We start from the raw sequence: 17,518 nt of genomic DNA, 5'->3' as shown, positions 1-17,518 counted from the left end.
GAAGCTGTCGATTATAAAAGCTTCTATTTTATTACGTAAAAACTTGTAGTTCGAAAAAAGCTTGTAAATTATCAAATCTTAAATAAAAAAGTCATCCTCATTATATTGATACAATCGCCTACCATAGGGCGGCCCTGTAAAAAATGTTCAGAGGTGCACTTTTTCTTCTGAATAGATATATATGAAACTAAGAAAAATCCAAAATATTTTTTATTTTTGACCATTTTTTCCGGTGCCGTCGGAAAAAACGTGATTTTTTGGCCATTTTTGAACTTTATTGATTATATTTCTTAAAACTTTTATAAAATCCAAAGTTTTTGACTGAGAATAATGTTTTATATCATTTTGGAAATCCCAGATAATGGTCTAAAAGATAAAACCAACTTATACTGAATATTTTGAAAAATCATAGTTTTATAAGCAGTTTTAGCCCCAAAATCATCGATTTTATTGATGCGCACTTGCAGGTCACTAACATACCCTGAAAACTGAACAAAAAAAAAAATTTATTTTCATGTTCTATATTTTATACTTATTCTAAAATGTCATTACTTTTTGAAATACCTTCAAAAATTGGCGATTAATGAACAGTTAAAAAAACTCCGTTTTTTGAGTTTTTTGAAAATTGTAACTCTCTTATAATTTAATGACGTGTTTGGACATTTTGAACTTGTTCTTTTAAAATGTTCATAAAATGCATAATTTTTGACTTGGAATGTTGTTTAATATCAATTTGGAAACCCCAGATACTACTTTATAAGACTTAATATTTAAATTTGTTTTAAAAATTGCTGAAAACTATTTTTATTTTCATGTAAGTTTAGTCGAAAAATAATCTGGTTTTTTACTATACACTAACCTTGTTAAAAAACTCGCTGACAAATATTAAAACATTTTTTTTAGTTTTTCACTTTCTATTTGATTTATACTATGCTTAATGGTTTAAACAACTTAAGAAATCTATAAACATTTTGAAGTGATGTTTTTGAAGAAAAGTGATTTTCTTCCACTTCAATGACATGTCTTGAAATCCTTGTAGAATCGTCAACTTACAACTTCTGCAGGTCATGGTTGGACACAATCAAATATCAAATTATTTTGCATGTTTGCTTTCAGCCTATACCCCCTTTTATTTTTCATTTACATATATATATATAATCTATTCAAAAGAAAAAGTGCACCTCTGAACAATTTTTACAGGGCCGCCCTAGCCTACCACCGTACCTCATGCATATTGTGGTGTTAATCATCTCGGATAGTTTTTAGAACAAATTAAAAAAAAACTTTAAAGAATTCAAAACTGTATAATGTTAAAGTTTGCCTTTATTGTTCACTGAATATTTATATATTTTAGGACTTGAAAGCTTTGAATCTGATGCTGAATGCTCAACCTTTCCAGTTTGTTATTGATCTTGCGATTCTTTCTTCAAGGTATTTGATTAATCTATTCCTACCCTCTTTCCCCCCCCCCCTTCCTTTTTAATTTTTTTTCAAATTTAGTGGATAAATCTACCATTTTTTTTTGGGAGGGGGGAGGGGAATGTTGCTTTAAAACTATAAAATTTCAGTCTAGACTTGGGTCTGAGATATCAAGCCAACTTGGGGGTAAAAATGATCAAATTTAGTGGATAAATCGACCAATTTTGGGGTAAAAGTTTACAAATGATGTGAAAAATCTACCATTTTTATGGATAAACTTGTGGAAAAATCTGCGATTTGAATCGACTTAATCCGCCAATTCAAATCTGTAACATACTGATTATTATTAATCTCAATACAGACGTGAGTATCTGAACCTGGAGAAGTGGATTCAAGACAAGATTAGAGAACATCAGGGAAACCAGACTCACATCGTTATATCATCTCTAAAATTATTGGGAGAGGGGGGGATGTCCAGAATTTTATTAGTTGAACTAGTCATATAGCTTGATTTGTAAGGGGGGGGGGGGGAGGGGATCAAAATCCACGCAAAGATATCAATCTTTCTGACCTTTTGAGTTTGAGAAATGTAGCAATTGATCCAAAAAATGGTCACAGTAAGATTAAATAATTTAAGTCTAAAATTTCTGCGTTTTTGATGGTAGATGTAATCTTACGAATAAAAAACGCTTGTTCAAAAAATGTAAGATAAATTTAGTTAACAAATCATGCATTGGCAACTTACTTAATTTATTCATTCTTAATTGAGTTCTACGACGCGACTGTTGGTTTACGCAGGAACTTTTTGTTGCCGGATGCCTCAAATTTCTTCAGAGAAAAGTTCCCGGGATTCAAGGTCCAGGGCCCCTTAAGGTAATGTTTAGCTGTGTGGTCCAGGGCCCATTAATGTAATATCTTTATATGACGTCTAGGCCTTTCGAGAGCTTCCATATCATATCGGATTATTACCAAGCTTTAAAGTCCAAATATGCACTTAATGCTCGAAGAAACTAGTATTTTTTTTTATGCATGCATTATTTTTATTTAGCCTTATTCAATTTTTTTAAATGATTTAATCTTTTAAATCTTATTGATTTGTCCCGAAAATCGCAATTAAGAGCTATAAACGACCTAATATGATATCGTACACTTGGTAAATTATTTGACTCTGCAGACAGAAGACGACATTTAAAAGAAGCTCTGTTCTATGTTTATTGTAACCCCGAATCAGCTGTTAAGTGTACAATTTTACCGGCTGAAGTACAACTGAACATTTTCAAAGACCAGTCATTCGCGGTCAACATAAAGTGACAGTCTCAAATAATTTGTTTAATCGGGTTTTTATAATTTTATTTCCATATTTTAGTTCTGCTTTGTAATACTTGGTTTTTAAAAAATTGTTATGAATGATTTTTAAATTTTTTCTTCCTATTTTTAGTTCTTTGTTTTGTTGTCAAAGACAAAGTTTGATTTTAAAATTTCTCTGTAAAAGGGGTTCCGGTTGTTACTGCAACAGTTCTGATTTGTGATATTTCTTTTTAAAATAAAGTTAATAGTTTTTTATTATTTTTCCTGGATTTTTGTTTATTTGAAGTAATGTTTACTTCTTCTAACTATGTTAATGATAAAGTTTGATTTCAATGTTCGATGTTATGGTGGAAGTTTTTATTATTGAACAAAACATTTGGCATAAGCGTGATTTGCGACCATTCCTGCAATGTCCGATTTACAACGGTACCCGAGAAACCTTCGATAGATCAAAAATGTGGAAGATACCCACGTTTTCTTGGCTCGTTAAGTGTTGAATTCTGATAATTCCTCCAGTTTTCTTAAAAGCCGGAAATTTGCAAGTCACCATTGCAAATGAAAACAAATGGTTAAAATAAAAGAAAAACGCGAATATCTAATTTTTACTTAATCAGACAAGCGTACTCAACTGTTGTAAATAGGACATTGTCATCTTCGCATGAAGGGGCATTTGAAATTACGCTTACACAGTCCCTTGAAGTAAATTTGTTTTCAGGAGGAAAATATTCCTAAACAGAGTTTACCGGTTGATTGTCTGATTACCATTCTCGCCTCGATAGAGGTAACTTTTCATTCATATAGAATTCATTTCCGGGAATCCGTTATCAAATTTGTCGGATCCTGAGAAAATTTAGATCCGGATTGGGTAACAAATTTGGTTCAGGATCTGGTAATGAGTTTGCATCCGGAAATGATTTTGGATAAAGCTCATAAAATATTCTTGTAAAGTTTCGAAATATGGTTTTCTTAATACTGATTTAATGGGAGTCTGGTGAGATTTTTTTATCTCATTGGTCAAAACCGTGCAGACTTTTTACGGATTCTTTTCATTCTGATCTGGATCCATTCGGTCAAAATTTGAACCCGGATAGAGCTCTAAATTTTTTTTATTATTTATATCTTCTAATACTTGTTTGACGTTTGTGTATATACAATATTTTCTGTAAACACCATCTAATGAATGAATGAATCGTGTGAATATAGAATAAAAAGTAAGTAATATAAAGCTCACGACGTCATTACGAGATATTTAAAATTTCAATAATTTCAAAATACACTAATTATGTTTATTCATACTTCTTGTTGCAGGGTTTAAGTTAGTCTTATCTTTAATAAATGATGTTAAAAGTATAAAATTTCCTTTAAGACATTATTTCATCCCTTGTTAATGAAGTGAACATTTTTATACATTTTTTGTGAGATTTTTCATGTGTTCAATCTATCTTCATCTTTTTATAACTCTCTATATTTGTTAGGACACTCTTGCAGGTTCCAGTCTCATCAACCTTTCATATTACGGACTTAGTTAACAATCTATATTATATATATATATTAATAATCAAATTAATTTACCTATTTATATCTATCTTTATTGCTCCATATCTACTATGTATCTAACTCTCAATTAGTCGTTATTTTCTTATTTATATATAGCTATTTATCTATCCATTCATCTTTTTATTCATTTATTTTTCTATCGATCAATCTATCTATATAGTATATATCTATCTATCCTCTGTCCTTCTATTTATCCATATGTCTATCTATCCATCTATCTTTCCTTTCTATAAATTCATCGAGCTATCAATTTTTATATCCATCTATCTAAATATCAAAGATAATATATACATAGATACGCTGACAGGTAGAAATTTTGAGGTCTTGAGAAAAAGTGCAATCAGCACCATCTCTGTCGCACGCATGGTATTTTATCCTCTGGATTGTTGCTAATTTGTCACTTTGTTTATGCGTGATAACACTAAATGCGCACTATAGTATCATATCATACAGCTAGGGATGCGTCCAACAGCTCCTTGACCTACAAGGGGTATGCCATCACAATCCCCTATAGGTGAAGGCTTTTCAGCCTGACATAGTTTAAATCCTAACGTCGGACACACGACCAAATTTGAGCCATGTCACCATGTATCAACAATGTATACTGCATATTGTACTTAAAGAAACAAATTAATCCATGCAAATAAAACTGAGGTAGGAATTTGACTATACAAAGTTTAAATGTGCATGTTGTGCTGAATGGCATACGTAAATTAACGCAATTTAAATAAAAATTATGACTAAAAAGTACATCGAATCTAGGACAAAGTCCTAGATTCGGCTCACAACTGGCTCATCACCCCCGTTACCAGTGGCGTACGAGGGGGGCCCCGCCCCCCTCTACGGGTGCCCTCCCCTGAGAGGCTGAGGGGGGGCACCCAAGGGGTAGGCTCTTTTAATATTACATCTGCTTGCATTTCCCATCCTCAGGCCAGGCACAGTGGTGTACTTAGGGGGGGGCAGTAGTCCTCTTGTCCCCCTGGGAGTTCCAGGCGAGGCATAGCCCCCCCCCCCCCTGGAAAATACAAAATTAAAATGAAACTACGTTTAAAAAGTAACACCTGACAACGACAAAGACTAAGGATTTGTCTAAATTCACTGTTAATACAAGGAGAGAAATTTTTTTAGCCTTCTAAAGAGAATACTTCATTACACAAGATGTACTATGACTTAACGATCTTGCACATTTTTAAAAAAAAATTATCATTCGTAAACCTTCCCTGTGGTCACGTGATGTCCTACAAATAATGTGGGCCCGATCGGTTCAGCCGTTTTGACGTTTATTGGATACAAACAAACAAACAGACAGATAAGCTAAATTTATATATAGATAGATGAAATGTAACTATATCATATACGTAGTATTACTACAACTTGCACTTTATCTCAGAGGTACAAAAATAGGTACAAGCAATTTAGGAAGGAGGTTTCTACCTGCCAGCGTATCTATATATATATATATATTATCTTTGCTAAATATCTATCTATTTATCCATTTATCAAACTATATCTATCAATCTCTCTATCTAGGACGCTGGAAAACAGATACCCATGAGCCAGGATGTTTACGAGAGTATCAGAGATATGCTGCAGGCCAGCGCTGCTCTCATTGCACGCGGTGTTCCTCCCTCCGCCCGGATGATTGGCAATCTCCCGCCGAATTTCAACTCGGCGGTGGGACCACTCTCCGCCGCCAATATGGGACCGCCCCCAACCGGCCTTTTCCCAGTCGGTAAAGTTTAATACTTTCTGTTTAACATATCAAATTATATTTTGATAAATTCACTTTAAGTTTTATATGATGAACAAATATTTATATCCAGATATAGTTTACATTGTTGACTTTTGCTTTGGGTTTTACCTCACCAACACTCGTATTATTTTTTGTATCAATGACAATTACAATTTTTAACTGCTAGTGTGAAGTGTTTGTTTCTAGCTTAAGTTAAAAAGGCGTAATTGGAAAAATTCTTATTGATTGAGAGATGAATAGTGCTGTCCAGATTTTGTTAAATTATAATTTGAATTGTAGGCGCAGATATGTCTGGTTTATCCCGTGAATTTAATGCAGGACTTCAACTATCAGGAGGAGGACCTATCGGAGGTAATTCAACTGACATTGCACTTATTCATATCATAGGAATAAACCCCCCCCCCTTTCTTTCAGTCAGTTTTGATCGTATAGGACTTATTTTTTCGGAAAATAGTCGAGGATATTAAAACTCTGATTGATTGGTTGATTGATTGATTGAACGAAAGCTTTTTTAAGGCGTGCTAATCTAACGCCAAGTTATATTCTAGAATTCGTTAACATATAAATAAAACAAAATAAATGTTTTTCTTAATGAATATAAAGCGAGCCTCCATAGTTGAAATGAAGAGGATTTACAACGGTAACCTTAAACTTCAATATGTAAGTTTTCGTTGTGGATATCTGACATGCAACTCTACAAATGGAGGGTCACTTGAAATAATGGCTACAGTCCCTTTAATTACATGTCTGGTTTAGGACCTGGACCTGGTTCTCTCCAGCTGGGTGGAGGACCTCCAGTTTCAAGCTCAGCATTCTCACTTCCAGGAGTTCTTGGTCCACTTGTATCCGGTCCAGGATCTCCTAATAGGTATCATGTTTATAAATCATAATATTGATAATGATTATAATGATGAAAATTATAAAAGTGAAAATGATGATAGTGATGATAATGATGATAATGATGATAATGATGATGATGATAATGATGATAATGATGATAATGATGATAATGATGATAATGATGATAATGATGATAATGATGATAATGATGATAATGATGATAATGATGATAGTGATTATAATGATGAGAAGGATGAGAAGGATGAGAAAGATGATAATGATGATAAGGATGATAAGGATGATAAGGATGATAAGGATGATAATGATGAGAAGGATGAGAAGGAAGTGAAGGAAGTGAAGGAAGTGAAGGAAGTGAAGGATGTGAAGGATGATAAGGATGATAAAGGATGATAAGGATGATAAGGATGATAAGGATGATAAGGATGATAAGGATGATAAGGATGTGAAGGATGATAAGGATGAGAAGGATGAGAAGGATGATAAGGATGATAAGGATGAGAATGATGATAATGATGATAGTGATGATAATGATGATAATGATTATAATGATGAGAAGGATGATAAGGATGATAAGGATGATAAGGATGATAAGGATGATAAGGGTGATAAGGATGATGAGAAGGATATAAAGGATGTGAAGGATGATAAGGATGATAAGGATGATAAGGATGATGAAGGATGATAAGGATGATAAGGATGATAAGGATGATAAGGATGATAAGGGTGATAAGGATGATGAGAAGGATATAAAGGATGTGAAGGATGATAAGGATGATAAGGATGATAAGGATGATTAGGATGATAAGGATGATAAGGATGATAAGGATGATAAGGATGATAAGGATGATAAGGATGATAAGGATGAGAAGGATGATAAGGATGATAAGGATGAGAAGGATGAGAAGGATGAGAAGGATGAGAAGGATGAGAAGGATGATAAGGATGATAAGGATGATAAGGATGATAAGGATGATAAGGATAATGACAGGATGATAATGTAGGATGTTTGGTGTGTCTACGACCTCCTCTGCGGCAGGTATAGGAGGTTCCCAGTCTCCGTTTACTGGACTAGGGCACTCTATCCCTGCAATACCTCCTCCACCTCCTAGACCTAACCAACCATCTTCTAACAGTCAGATAGAACAGGTAGGATACAAAGTTTTACCGAGGCATTTATTTTCTTATAAAATGATTACCCCCTTTAATATCACCCCCCCCCCCCTATATTACATTTTTGGGGGCTTTTCTTAACTTTTGGGGGCCGGAAGATGGGGATACAACTAGACAAATATAAAAAAAATCAGAGTGCCCCCCTAGATATCTTATAAAAATCATTTTCTTTATTTAGAATATATGATACTAATAAGGGCTTTACTTAACTAATTTAAATCAACGATGAAATCGTTAAAATAATTTCACTACGTCATGCTTTTTGAATTTTAATCAATAAAAAATGCGTAATTGCATAATTCCAGACGCCAAATGGCCAATGACAACTCTTTCTGATACAAATGGCGGACTAAAATGAAAAATCGAATATTATTTGACTCGTAAATATAATATTGTTTAATGTCTGTCAACCCTTGAAATGTATAAAAAATCATTCGTCAGAAATAGCTGCATAAATCTGCAAGTGTCTTCTACCTCGAAACACAAATATTTAGATAGAATTTAGGACATTTTCATAATTTGTACTCCACAGTTTCCTTCTAATCAAGGGTTTCTTAAAACTACAGTGTTTATTGATTATTATTCTAGGTCCGATCCGGGAATATTGCTTCCTTGTTCCCCGAGGGAGACCGTAGTATCTCCAAAGAAGTAGAAGATGAAGCTAATTCGTATTTCCAGAGGATTTACAAGGTAGAGGTCAGTATTTTTAATTATTACACCACTCGTCTGCCCTGTTGACCCTCCCCCCCCCCCCCCACAAAAAAAAAAAAAAAATCCTGAGTTATCGCACCTTAATAGATGCATTTCTTATCCCATAAGGATTTTTGCAAATTTCATGTTCAATTTTGTTTTGCCAAATAAGCAATAAATTTCATACAAGTCTTGACTTTTAACAAAGCCCCCTCCCCATCCTGATGGTTGATTGTTTGTTTGTTTGTTTGTTTTGTCAATGGAATTTCTCCGAGCACTAGCCTGATATATATTTAATTTTTCATTTTTTGATCCAATTCTTCCTCTTACATCCCTCCCTCCCCCGATTAAGATTCTGTTTTGTTATGTTGTGTGTTTCAGGACCCAGCACACCCGACTCTGACTATCGACGAAGTGCTCGAACTCCTTCGTAAGTTCCAGACCAGCGGGGTACAGAGAGAGACGGACGTATTCTTCTGCATGATCAAGAACCTGTTCGAGGAGTACAAGTTCTTCCCCCAGTACCCGGACAAGGAGCTCCATATAACAGCTCAGTTGTTTGGTGGGATAGTGGAGCATTCACTCGTCACCATGATTCATCTAGGGGTTGCACTCAGGTATGGAGACCCAGTGGACAACCTTTAAAATTTATTCTATTTGCCATGTTGGAAAAATGAAAGATTACTCAGAGCTGGGAACTTTTGAATTGTGGATATCGGGATTAATGTTTTATCCACTCTTTTTCTTAATCTCAAGATTAAATAATGCTTGTTCTCCTTTTATTATTAATCTCAAGATTAATTAACCAATCGGGATTAAGGATATCACAATCTTAGTTTTCAGCTCAGGATAACATTTTGGGTAAAAAGTGAAGCCTTTGTTTAATTTGTTTTTCACTGAGCTTCAGAGAGGATGGGGAATGTATACCCCTATTATTTTGATGAACTCATATATTTAGATTTGTGCTGGACGCATTGCGTAAGCCTATTAACTCGAACATGAGTTGGTTTGGTTTGGTTGCCTTGGATAGATTCAAGGCAAGGCTCAAGGACTATTCTCAGTATTGTCAACATGTAGCGAGTATTCAACACTTCAAGGTAGATTCATTATTTCTATGGAGGGGAAGGGGAAGGTGATGGGCGGGGGGCGGGCAGCAGAAAACCCAGCTTTTTATTATCTAATAATGTTATTTCCTTTGAAAGTAAATCTCAAAAACTAAAAGCAAGAACTGTAAATCTTATATTTTCCTAAGGCATTTATTTTTATAAAAAGATTTATATTAATGTTTTATTTGTGGAACTTCGCAAAAAGAAAGATAATACTAAGCTTTCAAGTGAAAAACGCTGCAGATTTTTTATTAATCTTTTCTTTTATCAAAAGCTGATAAACTTATGCATCAAATATATATTATACTAGCTTGGGAACCCAGCGCTGTACAAGTTACAAAAAGTTTAGTTACTCCCGCCGTTTACCCGCACTTGAACGATTTAACCGGGAAACGAAATTTTCGACCCACTCAATTTAGCACCTCAAAACTAAGAGCTAAGAATATTCCTGTGTGTTCCCCGAGTTCCACAAACAAAATTTGAGGCAGATCAGTGGAGGGATTCCCGAGTTATGAATGATCGGATAAACAAACAGACAAACAGAGATCACAACTTTATATTTATATATTTATCTCTGTTATCACTGTCTGTCTGTCTGTATGTTTGTGTCATCATAACTCAGGAACCCCTGGACCGATTTGCCTCAAATTTTTATTTGGGAACCCAGGAGACCCACGGGAATTTCATTAGCTTGGTTGAAATTCCTAGTTGAGTGGGTCGAATTAAGTAGCGAACATTTTGTTTCCCGGTAAAATCGTTCAAGTGCGGCTAAACGGCGGGAGTATCTTTTATTTACCTTAGCAGAGCTGGGTTCCCAAGCTAGTTTATAGATATAGTTGAACGAACATTTCTCTGCATAGAGCATGAAACATAATCGTTCAGTTTACTTCTTAAAGTAAACATGTAAAAATGTAATAAAAATAAAATAAAATGTAATAAAAATAAAATAAAATGTAATAAAAATAAAATAAAATATATAAATAAAAATGTCAAGTTGAATATGGAGAATGGAGATATTTATATGATAGAAGGTTGGACCAAATTTACATTACAAGGTGTACGTCAATTTACAATTTACCAAATTTACATTTACAACGCCTGGTACTCCAGCTAGTTATATATATATATAGTTGTTTCTTTATTAAGGATTTCCCCCCGCATCTCATCCAATGGGTTGAATATGGATCCCAGGGAGTAGAACCCCCGAATAAACCATCATCACCGGTTATACCACCGTCATTACTACAGGAGTGTACTTATACATATAAGAATACACGTAGATCCAGGCTGTTATTAACATTGTATTTTCTCTCTAGACTGGGTCCACTTTAAAGTGCCGTAACGCAATGGCATTTGATTTTACCTCACTAAAATACCTACACTTTTTGTTGCCCTATACATGTGCATTTTACAAGACGTAATTGGTAAAATTGTTTATACATTTTTTGTGAGGGCTTTCAACCTTTAAACTTGTAAACATAAAACGTTCAATGCCGCATTTCATTAGTCACAAAAAAAATAAAAAATATCTGAAGTTTTTCCGTTTTCATTGTTAAATTTCTAAAAAACCTTTTGGAAACGTTTTTAATATTTAATTGGTCATAACCCTGTTGAGATGATTAAACGCTTCAACGTTTGTTTAACCAAATGTTTAAAAGATCTACAATGTCGTGAATATTTCTGTTTTTTCTCCAAGATAGTATAGCTGACAAATTTTCAAATCTAGATAACACTGAAGAACTCGGAATCTTTAAGTAAGAAATATTTAATGAACTTATTCCTGCTTTTCTTTGTACGAAATTTGTGTCCAAATATCTTATTCGCTTCTTTAATCTATATATAAATTTGGCTTGTTTGTTTGTATGTTTGTCTGTCTGTCTGTTTGTATCCAATAAACGTCAAAACGGCTGAACCGATCGGGCCCAAGGACCCCAGGGAAGGTTTATGAATCATCAAAATTTCAAATATTTGTCTCCATCAAAATTCGATCGTCATTAAATTTTTGAAAATTTTGAAAATCCGCGAATTATTTTTGTTTTGTTTTACGATGTACACAAAGAGAACATGTTTACAATTAATTTAGGAGATGGGCGCGAAGCGCCCTCTAAGGCTAGAAAGAAGGGCGCGAAGCGCCTTGAATTTCTAGTACCATATATTTTATACTTTTGTCAGGAATATTTTTTATGTAAACTTGCAGCAAGTCCTATTAGAAATGAGTCCGCAGTCTAAAAGTCTTTTTAATTTATATGAGTGTACCACCTGAATAGACCCCGCCATCAGTTCCTATAGCGCAACCTTCAATTGCAACAAGTAAGACTACCGTTACAACCACTACAGCAACTACAAGCACGATTGTTCGACCAACAACATCGGCCATCGGGACGGTTACACAGGGACGAATTTCGATCGCCAACACGACGAATATTGATACTCTGCTGGCAGCTCGTCAGAGTGGAGACGAATCTATTCAACCACCTAAAGAGGTAAAAAATTAAACAAATACCATTTATGATAATGCAGATTAGAGCTTAAGGAGTTCAAAGGTCTATTAAAGGCCGGAGTATGGGATAATTTTTCAGCAGGGTTCCTTGTATACAACCAGTGTACATAATTAAAAAGCAGAAATCTATATGGGAATAACGAAATTAATTGACCCTCCAAAATAAACTAAATTAAATAAACTAAATATTTTTATTCCAAAATAGAAAATCAAATATTGAAAGCGTAAACCTTGTTGAAATTTAGATTTTCATAAAATATCGTAAAATTTCTATTTCTGAAAGAGATATAGTTGAAACAAGAGGCTACAGATGGCATCATTCAACATTCTGACCAAATATAGCATGTTGTGCCAGAACGAGTACATGGCTGTCTAGCGGGGGCGTACCTGATTCGATAAACAGTCGTTGTTATATAGTCTTAAGACGCGTATTTAGTTCATAAAAAGATTTTCATAATTTAGTTTCTTTATTTGCACTTTTTGCACTAAAATTATGGAGCATTTAGACATCTAGCATTCCAACAGCATTTTATCATCCATCATTTATAATTTGTATATTATGACAATAAAGAATTATTAATTTGTTGTTGTATATTTTCGTTAAAATTTCCCATCTTTGTATACTGATCCGTAGTCCCGCAAATTTGTGTGAATCTGGGTTTTTATCATTTCTTAAATATATTTTTACCAAATGAATTTATTTCTTTTCCCCACAAATATTTAGCTATTTGTCTATAATTTTTTTTGTTGCTTTTCTTTAATTTGACATTTTCATACTGATCACTTGAAACAAAATTTTTATTTTTTAAAATAAAAATATAAAAGTAAGTATATTCACAATTTAAACTGTTTCGAACGAAGTGCTATTGGTCCAAATTCCGATTTTTGCTGATCAAATTTGATTCTCATTAAAGTCATCATTTAAGCAAACTTTAAGGAAAAATTGCAACCCATCTCACTTTAAATCAAAGTTGCGTAAGTTTGAACAAGGGAATACAAGGAAGGTTATTTTATGATATTTTATTTTCCATTCTAGGTTAGGAATAAAAACGAGCGCCAAATTATTAGAAGGGGTCTTAGTGCTGGAAGGTTTTGACTATTAATTTTTGATGATCTGGGGGTATACATGAGATATTGGACGTAAAGTGTTTTCATTCTTTCTGATACTTACCCAAAAATTAACTAATTTCCCTGAAAATCATTTTTTTTTTTCCAATTTTTGTTTTCAAACCCCCTAAAATTCATACCTAACTTCTTATGCGGTGGGGAAATGATTTTTTGAGGGGGCGGGGGAAGGGAATAATAATTTGCCAAGAAAATAAAACCGGTGGCCGTTCATGTTATAATCAAACAAAGTTTTATGACAGCTGAGTGAAGGTAATAAAAGTTTTGAAAAGTTATTTACGTTTTATATGTTTAGGCGGAGCAGGATAAGATCGCGTTCATCTTCAACAACCTGAGCATGATGAACATGAAGCAGAAGATGGATGATCTGAAGGAGGTCCTAAGGATAGAGGAGAATATGCACCACAGCAAGTGGTTAGCACAGGTTAGATCATCATCAGGGGTTTTAATTTTTTAACAGAATCCCCCCCCCCCACTTTTAAAAATATGCCTTGTGTCATAATTTAATGATCGCTGAATTGAAGAAAACATAATATGGATTAAAAGGAGTAAATCCTAAAAATCTTGTTCCCCCCCCCCCCATTCTTATAAAACTAACCCTTATTCCCCAACCTTCCAAGCTTTACGAAATTTTAATTTAGTACTTAGTGATGAAAAGGGCGAGCATTGAGCCCAACTTCCACAAGACGTACAGCAGCTTCATCGAGGTCATCAACTCAGAGTCCCTCTACTCAGATGTTATTGCAGAGACATACAAGAATATCAGGTAGATAGATGGATACAATCCAGGTACAGGGATGGGTTTTTGTTTTCTTAAAACATTGTTTCCCAGTAACATTTTCCCCAGATGTTTAGTATGTTTTCACGGAGTGCAAAAAAAAAATGTATTCGATGAATTGGGAAAAATTAATGATGTTAAAAGAAAATAAAGGTATTTTTTGGTTGAAAGTTTCTAAAATGATATAAACACTTTCTTATTGATGTTCAATTTTCCCCCAGCGCCTCGAAAAAAATTACTGTGACGTATTTGAACTGCTCAGGATCAGGTTAATGTGAAAAAAAATCGGACCTTTCTTGTCTTTATCTGTTATTGTTTTGGTAAACGCTTTAATTATAATACAGTCATAACCAGAAAGATCCGGAATTCGTTGACAGTTAATCAGACGACTTTATTAAATCTCTGGAAATTTTAAATGCACAATAAAGGCAGACCACATTTTTGAATTTGCAGGACTAGGCCTATTTTGTTTTCATTAAAAAAATTTAAATGTAATTTGTCTGCTGAATTTTAAATCAATCAATTCCGGGTCTTTCTGATTATGGTGCTTTAGGATCCGGAACCGTTGGATCCGCAACATTTTGGCTTTCTGGATCCGGATCCTCAAAAATATGCGGATCCACGGATTTTGATATGTCTATATTTTATTGGATTTCATCATTCCTGTTTTTCAAGGTTTTAGTTAAAACTAAAAGTTAAACATTTAAGTTTTTTTCCAGGAACTTATTCAAGTAAATCTTCAAACCAGTTTGCATACAATCTCAATGTTTATTTATTTTAAAATGTTGATGCTTGAAATCAAAAATCTCAAGAAAACAATATTCTAAGTGGATATTACAATAAACAGTACAATGTACAACTGTCCTAAAACGAAGTTTAGTATATATATAATACATTTCATATATATCGGCTTTCTCTGATATTGCTAACTAATAACAAATAAACTTTCTGGAATGTTGATAGTTTTTTCTACACGTCATTTTTTAGGATATTGTTAACTTGCGACAAATAATTTTTCTAGGATATTGCTAACTTGTGACAAATCATTTTTCGAGGATTTTGGAAACTTGTGATCAAATCATTTTTCTAGGTTATTGCTAACTTTTGAAAAATCATTTTTCGAGGATTTTGGAAATTTAAAAAATGATATTAATCCTTGTCCTGAGATAAAATCTATTTAGGCCTACCACAACTCCCAGCAGGAGAAGCAGCAGGAGCTGCTCTATGTTGTTCCATTTGTTGCTAAAGTTTTAGAATCTGCTTCTAAGTCAAAGGTAAGGTTATAAAAGTCTATTTTTGACAATTTATTTTGTAAAAATTGTCAAAATTATAGTTCAGGGACAAACTACGACCATAGTCCCTTCGGGTCTAACTTACACCTTAAGAACCAGGGTTTAAGATTTCCCCCACACAACAGCATGGTTGCCACTTCATCTTCTGTCAATAATCGGTTACGTCATGAGAGGATTTTTAGTGTTCATTTCTATGAAGACGACATTCTAGTATATTTGATCGCATCCAGAGTATCTAGCCTTATATACAACCTTGGATTTTACAGAACATAGTTCTCAAATTTGTTCTTATATTTACAATAAAAATGTACAGTCAAAAAACAGCCTTCATATCTAATATTATCTAAACATATTTTGCATATAATTTGATGATATGAAACCTTTAAAACATTTAAAGATCAGATTATTTAAAAGAATTCCTAAAATGTTGGTTTAAAAATATAAAGCTTTGCGATTCTAAAGCCTTATAAAGACGGTTAAATATTATTCATATTTGAACTAAGTTTAAAATAGCTACCAAAATGTAATGCGACTCAAAAGTTTATGCAAGCAATTTTTATTTTTTCAAATTCCGGTTTTCTCTGCAATGAATACTTCTTTCATTATAAAGCAAAAACATGGTTAGTTACGGAAGGAAGTTTTTTCCCGAAAGTTAAATAATGTGTGAAAAGGATATCCAATGAATGAAACCGAATATTCTTAAAAAGTTAAATATGCATTAAAATTCATTCAAGCATATAGAATTTCTTTAAAAAAAAAAAAAATTGAATCAGTCTTTAAAGAATTTAAAAACATTTTGGATTCATGAATTCTCTCTTATTTCTCCAGAAATAAGTTGCCATGAAAAAGCAGAGGTTTTGTTTATTGATGAATATTATAAAAAAAACTTGCTGAAGTGCCCGGCCTTGCCCGTGACATTTTTTTGAATTGTGAAAGAAAAAAATTAACTATTAAAGAAAAAATTGGATTTTTGAAAAAGAATGACGAACTTTTTTTAGTCTGTTACTCCAAGGCCAACAAATTTCAGGCTATTCGGTCCAGCCGTTTGGTCAGCTATAGCTGTCATATATATATAAGCGTGAGCGAAGAGCTTTATTATATAGATTTATTGGAATACATCTTTTATGTAAAATTTAGAGGGTTTAACTATAAATTATATTATAACATTACATTGACTGACGGGTTGTCCTTAAATGATAATAATAATAATAATAGTAATAATAATAGGCATAAAATGTCACCTATCATCTTCTTAAATGTAGGGTATGTAGAGAAAATTCTAGCGGAAAAGGAATTTATGCAATCATCCGTGTATTTGATGTTATTATTATGTAATTAGTTTTATTTTACAAGCAGCTTAAGAATAAATTTATGAACTAAAATGGGTCTGTATACACTGCACAGTGTTTATGTTAATGCACTAATTTAAGTTCGTCGTCTTCCTATTGCACAGATTTAAAAATCTCACTGTAAACAATTATATTTTATTTTTTACTAACTATATCTGTCTAGGTGTTTAAACCTCCGTGTCCCTGGACTATGGGCCTGATGAACCTCCTGGCTGAGCTCCACGCCGAACCCGACCTCAAGCTCAACTTGAAGTTTGAGATTGAGGTTCTGTGTAAACATCTTCAGCTGGAGATATCAGAGCTAAGACCCGGAAATGCACTGAAGGATTACCAACGACTGGAGAAATTATTGTGCTTTAAGGTAACTAGATCTTTCAATTGGGGACCATTAGCATATCTGTTAATAAAGGCTTGAGGATAACCTTGTCGCAGCGTTAGGCCAGTTCTATAAAGGTAACCTAGTCACAGCGCTAGGCAAGTTCTTTGAAGTTAACCTAGTCACAGCGCTAGGCAAGCTCTTTAAAGGTAACCTAGTCACAGCGCTAGGCAAGTTCTTTGAAGTTAACCTAGTCACAGCGCTAGGCAAGCTCTTTAAAGGTAACCTAGTCAC

General features: G+C 33.7%; 1 protein-coding gene across 1 annotated transcript in view; it reads left to right on the top strand.

Annotated features, from left to right (window-relative positions):
* LOC111717931 (CCR4-NOT transcription complex subunit 1-like) overlaps positions 1 to 17,518 on the top strand; it is a gene marked incomplete at its 3' end in the record, with an annotated part of 65,186 nt that overhangs the window by 17,098 nt on the left and 30,570 nt on the right. The window contains 17 exon segments of the mRNA XM_023493401.1: positions 1,355 to 1,431; positions 1,781 to 1,835; positions 2,218 to 2,292; positions 3,443 to 3,508; positions 5,815 to 6,016; positions 6,317 to 6,388; positions 6,794 to 6,905; positions 7,900 to 8,044; positions 8,657 to 8,758; positions 9,140 to 9,375; positions 9,717 to 9,855; positions 11,011 to 11,112; positions 12,132 to 12,347; positions 13,785 to 13,913; positions 14,131 to 14,255; positions 15,289 to 15,541; positions 17,072 to 17,269. Of these exon segments, the coding sequence (XP_023349169.1) occupies positions 1,355 to 1,431; positions 1,781 to 1,835; positions 2,218 to 2,292; positions 3,443 to 3,508; positions 5,815 to 6,016; positions 6,317 to 6,388; positions 6,794 to 6,905; positions 7,900 to 8,044; positions 8,657 to 8,758; positions 9,140 to 9,375; positions 9,717 to 9,855; positions 11,011 to 11,112; positions 12,132 to 12,347; positions 13,785 to 13,913; positions 14,131 to 14,255; positions 15,289 to 15,541; positions 17,072 to 17,269 (2,304 nt within the window).

Source organism: Eurytemora carolleeae, unplaced genomic scaffold (assembly GCF_000591075.1).
Source record: "Eurytemora carolleeae unplaced genomic scaffold, Eaff_2.0 scaffold1323, whole genome shotgun sequence".
Classification (NCBI taxonomy): domain Eukaryota; kingdom Metazoa; phylum Arthropoda; class Copepoda; order Calanoida; family Temoridae; genus Eurytemora; species Eurytemora carolleeae.
Note: the sequence above shows the minus strand (reverse complement) of the source record. Positions and strands in the feature narration are given on the sequence as shown.